Consider the following 12,246-nt stretch of genomic DNA (forward strand, 5'->3'; position numbering starts at 1 on the left):
AGCTCATACTGAAAGAAAAATCAAACTGCAATGTTTTACTCAGTTAGATGATGCTTTGGCGCCACTAAGTGGTGACTTTATGGAAAAGTTTAAGGCTGACGATAGGTGCATCGTTTTTTCAGTGTTTTAAGATGTAAGCCTAATACATTTACAAGGCAATATCTTTAGGCTACACTTGAGACTGTAAACTCAAACTTCTGGTAGGCCAGTGACTAATGGATTAAGACTAACTGCTCTATCTGAAACTATGATAACTCTGTTGGACTAAATTATAATAAATTGTACTAGATAATATTACTTGTAAGTTATTTGAATGTGTAAAAACACATTCAAATGAAATCATAACTGTTTTGACAATTAAAAACAATACACTAATCATGACTGCAAACTTGACTTCTGCTCTTGAAATGGTATTTTTAGTTTTTTTTAACGAGCTTCATTTTAAGGGGGTTTAATTTTGAGCTATATTGTGGAGGCTACAGGACGGAGCATCTACCATGGATGTTGTCATGGTAACCACATAGTGTCCTTGCCAAGCAACATAGTGGTTAAAAAAAAAAGATGGTTACCATGACAACAGCTGCCAAACACTGCTCGGACTGGCTAGCTTTGCCAGCTAGACGCATGTTTTTTAATATTAAGCTAGTTGACTAACTTAGTTTTCTAATACCATATAAAAATATCGTGCGCCTCCATGTCAAAGTATAAGGTAAAGAGAAAGCACTATGTGTGCATCGGGCGTTAGGCTTTTTTTACTCTTGATGCTATAGGTCAAGATGGCTTGTTTGATTGACTTGCGTTAGCAAAGTTGCAACTAGCTAGCTAGTGTTACTGCTGAAGTGGGTTATAGCTAGCTAGTAGTTAGCATACCAGAGGAGTTGCTAAATGATGTGTAGTCTGCAACTGTAAAGTGTGTGTAAAATAAAACTTTGTACTCAACACCATGGGGAATTAGGCTAAATATCGATTTGATTTCCCCTACTTTGCAGACATCTGGATACAAAGTTTCACATGACTGTAGCAAAAGTGAGGAGCGGTGAGTATTGCTCTTAAGTTGGTTAATGAAGTTGGTTATTCACATTGCATTTTGTTGTGCAGCCCTGGGTTGTAGATTGACAACAAATTAACCTAAAAAATACTGGAAACAGTGACTATGTTACAATGTCCCTTTAGGGAAGGAAGAAGTTGTGTGCGTTACAAATGTGGCCCACTCAACACCATACAGGATGTCCTGCGCCAAAGACCAGGTTGGGTTGAAGTCAAAGAGTGAGTAGTGTTGTCTGTTCATCATCATATCAGTTTATCTGTCATTGTTTTGGCTTCAAACTGTTATTTTTTATTTTTTATCACAGTGAAGGAGAGTGGGACTTCAACTGGTGTGATGTGGGCTGGCTCAGGGAAAATTTTGATCATTCGTACATGGAAGAACATGTAAGGATAAACCACTTTCGCAACCATTATGAGGTGAGGCAGCATCAGTCCAGCATGTTTTGAGACTATAATCTGGAGATTTAATAATCATATATAAAATATCTTACATATCATCAACATGTTGTCATGTAGTCTTTCTCTGTGTTTTTATGTTTGATATTACAGCTGACTCGCAAAAACCTCATGGTGAAAAACCTCAAACGATATCGGAAAAATCAGGAAAGGGATATTGGTCGCTTGGAGGCATCCAGATGTGATTTTTTCCCCTGCACTTTTGCACTGCCCAGCGAATATCATCTCTTTGTAGAGGAATTCAAAAGAAGCCCTGGTAGCACCTGGATAATGAAGCCGGTTAGCTTAATTAGAAAATAGATGTAATTCAGTGCAATGCAATTATCTTTTATTCAGTATTTGCACTAAATTAGAAACTAAAATAAAATAAGTAAATATATTAAGTGATGATAATGAACTGGTATGTTTATTTAGGTAGCAAAATCTCAAGGAAAAGGCATTTTCCTGTTCAGGAAACTGAAAGACATCATGGATTGGAAGAAGGTAAGGTGTATGTATTTAATCGAGGAATTTGGTGTATATTAAATGACTAAAAGCAGACATTCTACATACACCCATAAATTCAAATTGGTATTATTGTGTTAACTCAGGACGGCATCCGCTCAGAGGAACAGAAGGATGCAGCTCAAGTGGAAAGCTATGTGGCACAACGTTATATAGAGAACCCCTACCTTATTAATGGTAATAAACTGAATGAAAAATACTTTTACTGTACTTTACTGTAAATCTAATTTAATTTAAAAACTAAAAATGTAATGGACTGGAGGATTAGTGAGCAAATAGAATTAGAGGTATATCCCATCTTACTTTTTTATGCTTTGTGTTGCCACAGGCAGAAAATTTGATCTGAGGGTCTATGTGCTGGTCACATCAGTATGTACTGAACCTTGTAAATCAAATTTTTGTATGTAAAGTTATATAATTTTTTCTGCATGAGTGAATTATTGTTTGTGCATGTTTGTTTCAGTATGTTCCTTTGAAGGCCTGGCTATATCGAGATGGCTTTGGACGCTTCTCAAGCACCCGCTTCTCCCTTAGCAGTATTGATGACAAGTGTATCTTTTTTTTCACTATCATTAGAGTTTTGCACCATTTATGTAAATGTCTAACACTGGTGTGATCTGGTTCTGGAGTTCATCCCTTAAAAAGTTGAGCCTTTGTCTAATGAAATATGCAAGCAAAATCTGTTTTAAATAGCCCGGTTTGACCCAATTTCAGAGACTGTTCCTAATTTCATCGCATTCATCCACATCACTGTTAAAGTTCCCAAGTTCTACTTAGTGCCATTCTTCAGATATGCACCTCACCAATGTTGCTGTCCAGAAAACAGCGCCCGACTACGATCCTGAAAAGGTGTGTAATTCTGGAAAGTCAGAGAATAGGTAAAGGTCCAATTTTTGTAATATATTTACTGTGATAATTCAAAAAATGACCCCAATGTGTCATCAGATATTAACGAAACATGCTAAGTTGAAATACTATCTCTTCTGACAACAATGCTAATTCCATATTTTTCTCCTTTTGAAATTTCCGTTTCATGACAGAATGTCTGTTTGTGTTTTGGCTTCTGTGTTGTTATCAACGGCCCAGTCTGGCGCCAAGTTGGCTAATTTCGTCCTGAACATGTAAGCATTACGTTCAGGCTACTTTATCACAGCTACTAGGGATGGGCATTTTATGTCATTTCAACATTTGTTACGCACATTAGCAACATTGTTTGAGGCTCCGGTTTCAGCCTGGCAACCAACGTGAACTTTGAGTCTGGAGAGGAGGGGTAGGGGGAGGCGACTCTTTAGGAGGCTTTTTAAAATTTGTACTGCAGTAGCTATTTTAAACACTAGCTGTCAGTATTGCGTATTGCACCTTTAAAGATTAGTTTTTCCCTAAATGTCTCCCTTTTACCAAAACTAGCTTCTCTTTATCCCTTCATTTTTTTTTTTTTTAATTAATCTCTAAATCTAATCTCTAAATAGGGATGTAAATGGCAGATGCAGCAGCTTCGAAGATACCTGACCGCAAAACACGGCAGAGAGACAGTAGAAACCCTGTTCACAGAGATGGATAACATCTTTGTCCGCAGTCTCCAGAGTGTACAAAAGGTCATTATCAATGACAAACACTGCTTTGAACTCTATGGGTACGACATTCTGCTGGATCAGAACCTCAAACCGTAAGTGCTCATACTGTCATAAAGTACAATGTATCATCACCTCCACATATTCACTTGCAAACATGCAGTAAGGCATGCATGCTCACAAAGAAGCACAGACAAGCCCATGCACAGACAAGCAAACATTGTTGGACTTGCCTTCCTAGATACTGAAAAACAAAGCAGTAAATCTGTTAGTGTTAGGCTCCAAAAATAACCATGTATGATTAACCTCATAAATCTGCAAAGCAAAAGAAAAATTGACTGGTTTGCAATAATTCAGCTGTAAATGAACCAGCACACCAATGATAGTGCCTCCGTCCAATGCCAGTATTGTATTATTCATTCCCTTGCTTGTAACTTCCCAGCATTCTTTTTTGAGATGTGGATGTGCTAAGGGATTGGCCAAATGCCTGCTCAAAAGGTAAGTAAATGTTGATGAATGTCATCACCCTCCATCTTTTTGCAGGTGGTTAATTGAGGTGAACGCGTCTCCGTCACACACACCCAGTAGTCAAGAGGATTACGAGATGAAGTGCCGGCTGCTTGAAGACACTTTGAATGTTGTTGATATGGAGGGAAGGTAAACGCCTTTCTCATCATGAGTTTGCCTCTTTGTGATCAGGGAACAAGACATGAGGGCTCTCTTTCCCTCCGTTTATTATAGACATCACATTCTTTAATGATAGTCACCAATCTATACAACTTATAAGTATAATCTTGGGTTGTGGTATATTTAAAAGTTAAGAACACGGCTGGAAAGACGCACTATAACAGATTGCCCTTGCAACATTAAACTAAGTATTACAATTTCCCTCAGATTTCAAGGCGAATGCTGTACAACGGACATTAACATGAGTTTCTTTAATCTCTTTGTCACTGCGTCCTAATTAGCTGTGTTTTGCTCTCACTAGGCTGACTGGGCAGGAGAAAAGGGTGGGTGGCTATGATCTCATGTGGAACGATGGGCCTGTCTATCGGGAGGACGTCAACGTGGAAACATTTGGCAGTTCATGTTTCACTGCCAACACACACTTAGGTAACGTGACTGCTAGTGCTAATACACACTTTTTGAGGCAACAAAAGGCTAAAAATTTTTAGATTAAGAAATCAATTGTAAGGCATTCCGATAAATATGCAAACGCATGCATGCAGAAAGACGGTATTTGATAATGTAAAAAAGCCTTTTTAATTCTATTATTACTAATTGCTGCGAAAATAAGACGGGTCTTTTTTGCAGGTTGTGTGAATGACAGAGAGAAGCAGCTTCGCCGGCTTCTAAAACCATTTCCAGGCCAAAAGAAGATGTAGCACACTCGTCATTACTATGTCCCACCACTATAGCATGTGGCATTTGTCTTGGAGAATACAGGCTCTGTTGACCATAAATAACTGAAAAACATGAATTATATTTCATGCAAATTTAGCTATTTGTTACGATATGATCAGATTTCAATGTTGAAATCTGAATTCCTGGTATGAAGGAAAGCAACATTTTCAACACCTTCAATTGCAGAGTACAGGCTGGTCTTGTTTGGGATTTTAGCAGTGACAGAAATAAAAAACTGTTGTAAACTATGTATCATTTCTTCATTCCAAAGATTCATTGCTCCAAAGAATGGCCATTGGATTAATATCTCTGTGCAAAACATTTATTTCTATGCCATACAAATACTTGCATTCGACATTGAGAAAATACATACCACAATCTTTCTGCCTGCGTGTCAACATAATGTACACATTAATAATAACATCGCCCCACATTTTCCCTTATCTATGGCTCGGATACTTGACATGAATATTAGGTAAAGAGGTGCAGTCTGAATACATATCACATTGTTTACATTGATGTAGTGTTCCCATGAATTAAGTGTACATGGTCAATCACAACAAACAGATAAGACACTAACGTACTGTGTTCTACAGACTTTAAGTATGCAGTGGTGCATGGAGGTGATATGTATAACAATACCATGTAACAGCATTACAGCTATGATGTGTTGAAATTCCATATTTCCTATTATGATAACCAAAGGTACAGCACAGCAGACATTAAGTTACATTCAGCTCTCAATAATTTCTTTGTGTGCATGACAATGTAAATATAATAATGACAATAATGAATACACGTCAACAACAACACTTATCAAATATAACTATGGTATATAAAATTTGGAAAAATATGCATTTACATTCGTAGCAAACATTACACTGTCTTCAATGGTAGAAAGAGCTCAGCTCTATGCAAAATACAGTATATTATTATAGACTACAATTCAAGCTGTTCAAACATGAAAAGCCCTTGTAACCAAACATTTTTAAACCATTTGCACAAATATGTCTGAAACAAATTGCATCACTGCAGTCCACCACCACTCTTTGCACGTCTTTCTTTTCAGCCGAAGATGCTCTGAAAATATGTCTCAAAACATGAGGCACCAAAGAAAAGATAAAATGCAACATCAAGTAAAGTAAGAGCATTGAAAACAAATACATTCCAACATCACAAACTCCACTAGTAACGGCCATGGTCATTTTAGATGACTAAAATGTAATGAACTGTATTAAACTTCACTATGAATTACTTATGTTAAATGCTGTCTAATGGCAGAGTAAATGCGTATTTTATGCCTATTTTCACATTAGTAGTATACTGAGCTATGATGACGTGCAGTTAGGCAGAGTTCAATTTACATGAATCCTAGTAGTGCTTTGGATCCAAATGAACCTTCTGTCAAAACACAGTCTCACATTATGACTGTATACTTACTAGGCCTGCACGATTCGGGGGAAAATATTAGTCACGATTCTTTAGCTTAGAAGTGATATCCCGATTCTCTGCCACGATTTTTTTCTCACAAAGTATACGTTTTATTGCACACATGAACCATGACAAAACAAAACAAAACAAATTGGCAGTACCAAAACAGATTGTTTTTGGCATCTATAGCACATTGCGCATCACCACAAGCCTGTAAACATAGAGAGGCCTCAATGAAGAGAAGGGAGAACATTGCAGCGCTCGGGAGAGCTTTAAAACCTATTTGATACAGTCTGTGTTCAAAACTCACCGAAGAAAGTAGTAGTTTGTGATGCAATCGGCTCGTAAAATTAAATGAGAATCTAAGTCAGTAAAACATTGCAAACGGGTGAATTGAGATTGCGATATATATATATAACGATTTATCTTACAGGCCTTATACTTACTGTACATTTTGAATAAAATACAAGTTCTGTTCTATTTAAGTGTCATATTATGCTTTGAAATCATTGCCTTTTCATCTCTATTCTAGCTGCTCAACCTCTTGTAAGTTTTGAGCTTTAGAAGGCTGTACACCACTGACTGATGTGGACGGCTGTACAACAGTTACAACATGTTAGTATTACACAGATTACACAGAAAGCAAGCATAGGTTCAAGCTCCTGTCCCAAGTTACCACTAAGCAAAGCAGTACATTGTAGGTTTATAAGTGTTACTTTGCAACAAAGTGCACATTTTTTGTTTTGCCATTCTGCTTACTACTGAGCGGAGCTCTGGAGAGAGACTGCGGCTCTTTAGCAGCTCTTTTCATGGCAGTTTTAGAGGCCTGACCTACCGCCTCTGTCCTCTGCCAGTCCCTTTCTACTCTCTTGGGGGTGGTGACCTCTCTCTTACTTGCAACAAAAACTTGTTTCTCTGCACTAGCTGCTTTACTGCCACAAGGCTCCTTTTTGACATCTGTTTCAGAGTTAGCTCTGACGCGGCTTTTCCTCACCTGACCTCTGCTGTTTGGGTTAGTTCCAGGATCCTGGGGTTGCTTACGGACATTGCCTGCAGCTTGCATGTGCCTAAGATGACTCCTCCCAGCTGAGGGGCTAACTGGGGTCTGGGCTCCGCCTCCGACTTGTACTCCACCTTGTCCTCCTGGGCTCCTACATTCTGTTGAGGTGGCTCGGGTCTCACTGCTGCTCCTCTTCGCTGGTGCTCCAGGTCTGGCTTTGTGCTCAAGAAGTGGGCTGAGCCTTGAGTGACGCTGGTAAGCATTAGCAGAGCAGCTTCCGTTGCACAATGGGTAGCGAATGTGACAGTGAGGGCAAACTGGAAAGCGGGAGTGTTGTTGCTGGGCTGAAGCAGGTGATGGGGGGTTGTTGACAGGTGTAAATGGGAAGGCTCGCTGGCTTTGCCGCAGCCCTTTAGGGGAGTTGAGTCGTGATGGTGGAGCTGTGTGAGGCCTGGGCGGGTGAGCAGTGGTGGCAGAGGGGAAGCCTTGCAGCCTTGTACGACTACCAGGTGGGCGGCTGCTTTCTGCTTGCACCGTTTGGATCTGGAGCCACTCCAGCTGAAGCAGCCTTTCCAGGTACTTCTCTAAGGGCCCTACTGGCTTGGGGCGGGGGGCGCCACGACCATCCGTATGAAGAAACACTGCCAGCTGTCTCAGGCTCCAGCTGTTGAACGGAGGAGGCAGAAAGTCTGGGTAATTGTAGCTGGGTTTTTCACTCTCATCTTCATCACCCACAGCCCCATGGGGTCCTGGGAAGTCCGGGGGAAAGTCATTAGTATTGATGACCTCGGCCCGAAGGTTGAGGTGAGGAGGGGTGCAGGGGGTACAGGGAGAGGGCAGAACAGGCAGCCTCTCAGAGTCTGACAGATCACTGGCACTGTCAGTGTCTTCATCCTTCTGGTTGTAGTGCCGCTGTAGTGCCTCTGGGGTTGGAGCTGGGGAGTGTGTTAAAGGGTGTGCTGGCATGTGTCGTAGCCCTGATATTGGGGAGAGAGGCAGGGAGAGGGCTCGCCGATTTTTCCCCATCCCACCACGGTTCTGGTGTAGCTCGTTGCTGCACTGAGACATCCGCTGATTTTCGCGTTGCTCCTCTTTCCTGTGCACAGTTAAATGTTTGCGGAGTTGAGGTCTCAAATCTCCTTCTTCAGGGCTGTAAAGATGTAAAGTAAAGTTTGGGGGGGGGATTAAGGGATTCACTGTACTTAAAGCAAAGCATTCAGTAAAGATACAAACCCCTCACCACACATACCTGGACAGTTTGCTCGTATTGCGTGTACTGCCACATTTGACCCTGCCACCTTTAGACTGCGCACCCTATAAAACAATCAATATGGAATTATTTGATTATTTCAGCCATGAATTTTTTGAAGTATAACCCCAGCATATGCTGCAACACTGTCCTAGAAAAAAAGGACCAATCTTTTTGACATTATCTTTTAATTTACCAGCATGCCTTGCACTTACCTTCTGCACTGTTGTCACTGTGTCCTTATCCTGACCTGGTCCTGGGAGGCCATTTTTCATCTGGCCCACTGCTTTCTTCATCTTGTTACCTTTCTTTGAACTGTGGAAAAATAATAGTGCTTTGTCAGGCTCGTCTCTATGTCTGAGACAAAACATAACACGTTTAATTCAGTGGTAAACTTGTCACAGTAACATAAGGCCCACCTGGTTACTGGTCCGCTGTTTTCAGTATATTTTACCCGAATCTTCTCTTTGGAGACGACGCGTTTTAGTGTCGTGGATGTCGTGCGCTCCTGCATGATGGGCCCCATGTTGCAGGTCGCCAGAGGGGAGGTTGTTTTGAGTCCAGCACAATCAAATGGCACGGTAGCTAAAGAACCCAACCGACATCTTGGATCATATACCCTATTCTCAGAATGAGGCTAAAAACACCCATTTTCTCGAAAGTGCTGCAATGCATCATGCGCAGATGTCAAAACGGGGTAGGTTCAACTCGTCCTTCTATTTGCCGTCAACTCGCCTCTGTTGAATTACAATTTAGCGGTTGTTTTTAATGAATTGTTGACAGCAGACATGTTTCTTTTTCGACTGGCATCCTCCTCACCCTTACAAATGCAAGACTGTCAAACAGCGCATACGCTTTGTGTGGCTAGCAGCCCCAGTGAGATAGGTTTGTTTACCTGCTGCTGACTGGCCGTCGTTTGGTTCGAAGTGGGCAACAGAGGTGCATCGTGGGACTTGGAGTGAAGTCGTTCTAAACGCTGTTTCAAACGAAACATGCTCACTTTGATGAAACTATTTACCATTCGTAAAAAATGAGAAGAGAATTTGGGGAAACGACCGACACTGTGTTTGAGGAAATTAAGTTTAAATCAATGCACCCAAACGTAACTGCTCATCCTAAATTACTCAATCTCCCATGCAACGTCGGTTCTGTTCCGTGAAGGCTTCCTGAAAACTGCGCACTAGCTGATCTCCATCGAAGGCACTATACAGTATGTTTAAGAGATATAAAGCTAGGTCACCAGTTACAGATCAGGTTAAGTGATTGCGACGAACAGCGGAGATATGACGAACAGAAACGCGTAACTCTAAAATAAATACTAACGTTACTTGAAATGGAGGCTTCAACTTAGGCTACACCCTGCGGCTTCATAACGCATCATATCTTTATATTTTGAGGCGAACTCAACGTCGAATTTCAGTTAATCCTACCACAGGCAGTAGCCTATAAGTAATGCTACAACTGTACAGTGAGATAGAGAAATATAATTAATTTATGCACGTACTCCCGACCCAGAGGACACGCCCACTCTATTGACTTCTGGGACTGTTTCCTTCTTTTCATTTTTACAAATTGTTGTTTTTAGTCAAATTTGCTTAAAATCTACATTTAGGGCGAATTGTACACTAATGTTACACCTGGGTAATCTTGCTTCAGTATGTTTTTCTTGGATGAATATGACATAATACTAATATATTATGCTTCACAACTTTCTTACAGGTGAGCAGGACGCATTTTCACAGATCATGGATAGAGGGTGGTTTATTGGACATGAGAGGATCCCTGCCTTAAAGGAGCAGACGTCAAGCCCCTACAGCAGTATCTCAATGCCCTGCATGACCATCAACCTGACTGAAATGCTTCAAGATGACAAACCTAGTGCAGTAAAGAAGCCAGTTCCAATCCGCCCCCCGAGCCCCAGAATCTCTCCGCCAAGGGAGTTCCACCGCAGTCTCTCCTGTGAACCCAAGCCTAAACCCATCATCCGACAACGGTCACGCTCTCTGCCTTCCACCACAGAGAAAAAGAAGCGATGCAGAAATGTTGGTGTGCGGTTTGTTGACTCTTTGGGGCTCGACCTGGAAGACATCAAACTTTTTAAATCTGCAGAGGATCCATTTGTACCACATCATGTTTCCTTCAGATTGTTGATGGGTGCAGAGTTGACAGATGGAAGGCATCTGGAGATATCCTTGCCATACCTGAAGCCGGTTTTCGCCCAACAACCTGGAGACCAGCAAGGATTCCTGCATCGCCTCAATGAGCAGAAAGTGTGTCTGGAGAGGGTATTGTGTTTTGAACTTGGTGTCATCGGAATTACTCAGGTCCTCAATTTGGACTTTGAGAAGGATGTTATAGCTCGGTATTCATTTACAGAGTGGAAGAACTGCACAGAAACTAAGGCCTCTTGGGTGTCCACCATCACCAAGAACTGGGAAGGAGGAGGGGGCCAACTTAGTTGTGACACATTTAGTTTCCACCTGCCTGTTCCTCCGTTTTTACAGCCAGGAGCAGTGTTGCAGTTTGCTATTCAATACAAAGTATGTGGAGCTGAATACTGGGACAACAATAATGGAGAAAATTATAAGTTAGTTTGCCATAACTACAAGCTCACTGTGCCTAAAGAATGCGAGGATAGCATGGTGCACTTTATTTAGTATACTGACTAAAGGTAGAAGAAATCTATGTAGTGCACTTCATAACTGTCATTGGTAAGAAATGCCTAACTGCACTGTGACATATAATGTTATTATTGTTAGACACACAGAAGATTTATTTGAATAAAGTTAGATTCAAGATAAACTTTCAAATCTGGCGGCCTGAGAGAGTGAACACAAACACTAATGCACTTCTACCTGATGTCAACTGGCCACAGTACCAATGTTTTACTGGTGTGTTCTTTTTTAAATAGCACTCTATGATTTTCCTGGGTATTAAAAAAAACACTTTAATGTGGGCACATCAAATGGAAGTGATTGATTGTTATAGAAATATTCATTGAAACTTAAATTAATGCATGTCAGTCCACTGATTTCTTCATGCTGGTTATCTGACATAAATTTATACAATTAAGTATTTTTCTCTGTATTCAGAGTTTATTTTTTAAACCAAATGTCACAACAAATGCCAAATCCATGCAATATACAATTTAATTGAGTCAAAAATGAATGCATATTTTGGTTACAATAAACAATAAAGCACAATTCCCCATAATGTTTGTATTACTGTTATTTTAGTAGTGTAATTTATATTTTTGTTGAAAGTTGAAGACCCCCATATTATTCTGGCTAATTTCCATCAGCTTCTTTGACTCAGCAGGTTTTCTTGTAGTTTTCTTTCATCAACCTGCCAAACTTTTAAAAATATCAAGAATATATTAAAACGTACCAGTAGTTTACATTATGGTTTCAGCTCAATGGGACTTAACTATAGCAATCACCACATGTAGCACAAGAAGAACAGATCCCAGGAGTTGTCAGAGTTCATAGGAAATGTAGTTGTCGAATACTAACAATATAATTGTTTTTAATCTTTGTGAAAGTGTGGACTTGCTCTAAATCTACTATCCTACAACAAGCCATTTT

General features: G+C 40.4%; 3 protein-coding genes across 6 annotated transcripts; 2 read left to right on the top strand and 1 right to left on the bottom strand.

Moving 5' to 3' along the window:
- Positions 1-562: 562 nt before the first annotated feature.
- Positions 563-5,218, top strand: ttll9 (tubulin tyrosine ligase-like family, member 9). Of its 4 annotated transcripts, XM_034877826.1 has the most exons (15): positions 563-709; positions 990-1,036; positions 1,174-1,266; positions 1,353-1,464; positions 1,597-1,782; positions 1,918-1,986; positions 2,094-2,184; positions 2,336-2,376; positions 2,471-2,558; positions 2,798-2,856; positions 3,477-3,673; positions 4,122-4,235; positions 4,567-4,691; positions 4,893-4,981; positions 5,102-5,218. In XM_034877826.1, exons 1-14 carry the CDS (start codon positions 695-697, stop codon positions 4,961-4,963), a joined length of 1,308 nt encoding a protein of 435 aa, XP_034733717.1. In that variant the 5' UTR covers positions 563-694; the 3' UTR covers positions 4,964-4,981; positions 5,102-5,218. The 4 variants fall into 4 exon arrangements, with proteins under 4 accessions (XP_034733717.1, XP_034733718.1, XP_034733719.1 ...); XM_034877827.1 differs by lacking the exon at positions 5,102-5,218 and having other exon boundaries at positions 1,174-1,247; positions 4,893-5,077; XM_034877828.1 differs by lacking the exons at positions 2,094-2,184; positions 2,336-2,376; positions 5,102-5,218 and having other exon boundaries at positions 4,893-5,077.
- A 1,638-nt stretch (positions 5,219-6,856) lies between these two features.
- On the bottom strand, positions 6,857-9,738 carry fam217b (family with sequence similarity 217 member B). Its single transcript, XM_034877825.1, has 4 exons — positions 9,082-9,738; positions 8,878-8,977; positions 8,663-8,727; positions 6,857-8,563 (listed from the first exon to the last, which is right to left on the bottom strand). Exons 1-4 carry the CDS (start codon positions 9,186-9,188, stop codon positions 7,126-7,128), a joined length of 1,710 nt encoding a protein of 569 aa, XP_034733716.1. The 5' UTR covers positions 9,189-9,738; the 3' UTR covers positions 6,857-7,125.
- A 90-nt stretch (positions 9,739-9,828) lies between these two features.
- Positions 9,829-11,875, top strand: ppp1r3da (protein phosphatase 1, regulatory subunit 3Da). Its single transcript, XM_034877830.1, has 2 exons — positions 9,829-10,059; positions 10,382-11,875. Exon 2 carries the CDS (start codon positions 10,408-10,410, stop codon positions 11,317-11,319), a length of 912 nt encoding a protein of 303 aa, XP_034733721.1. The 5' UTR covers positions 9,829-10,059; positions 10,382-10,407; the 3' UTR covers positions 11,320-11,875.
- The last annotated feature ends 371 nt before the right edge of the window (positions 11,876-12,246 follow it).

This window comes from Etheostoma cragini, chromosome 7 (genome assembly GCF_013103735.1).
Source record: "Etheostoma cragini isolate CJK2018 chromosome 7, CSU_Ecrag_1.0, whole genome shotgun sequence".
In the NCBI taxonomy this organism is placed as follows: Eukaryota; Metazoa; Chordata; class Actinopteri; order Perciformes; family Percidae; genus Etheostoma; species Etheostoma cragini.

Excerpts from the sequence above, each read along its gene's own strand:
- ttll9 (XM_034877826.1), top strand. Across the intron at positions 2,559-2,797 it reads TAGCAGTATTGATGACAAGT|ATATGCACCTCACCAATGTT; the intron begins GTATCTTTTTTT and ends GCCATTCTTCAG. Across the intron at positions 2,857-3,476 it reads CCGACTACGATCCTGAAAAG|GGATGTAAATGGCAGATGCA; the intron begins GTGTGTAATTCT and ends ATCTCTAAATAG.
- ppp1r3da (XM_034877830.1), top strand. The coding sequence starts at position 10,408 with ATGGATAGAGGGTGGTTTATTGGACATGAGAGGATCCCTGCCTTAAAG.
- fam217b (XM_034877825.1), bottom strand. The coding sequence starts at position 9,188 with ATGGGGCCCATCATGCAGGAGCGCACGACATCCACGACACTAAAACGC. Across the intron at positions 8,978-9,081 it reads AACAGCGGACCAGTAACCAG|TTCAAAGAAAGGTAACAAGA; the intron begins GTGGGCCTTATG and ends ATTTTTCCACAG. Across the intron at positions 8,564-8,662 it reads AATACGAGCAAACTGTCCAG|CCCTGAAGAAGGAGATTTGA; the intron begins GTATGTGTGGTG and ends ACATCTTTACAG.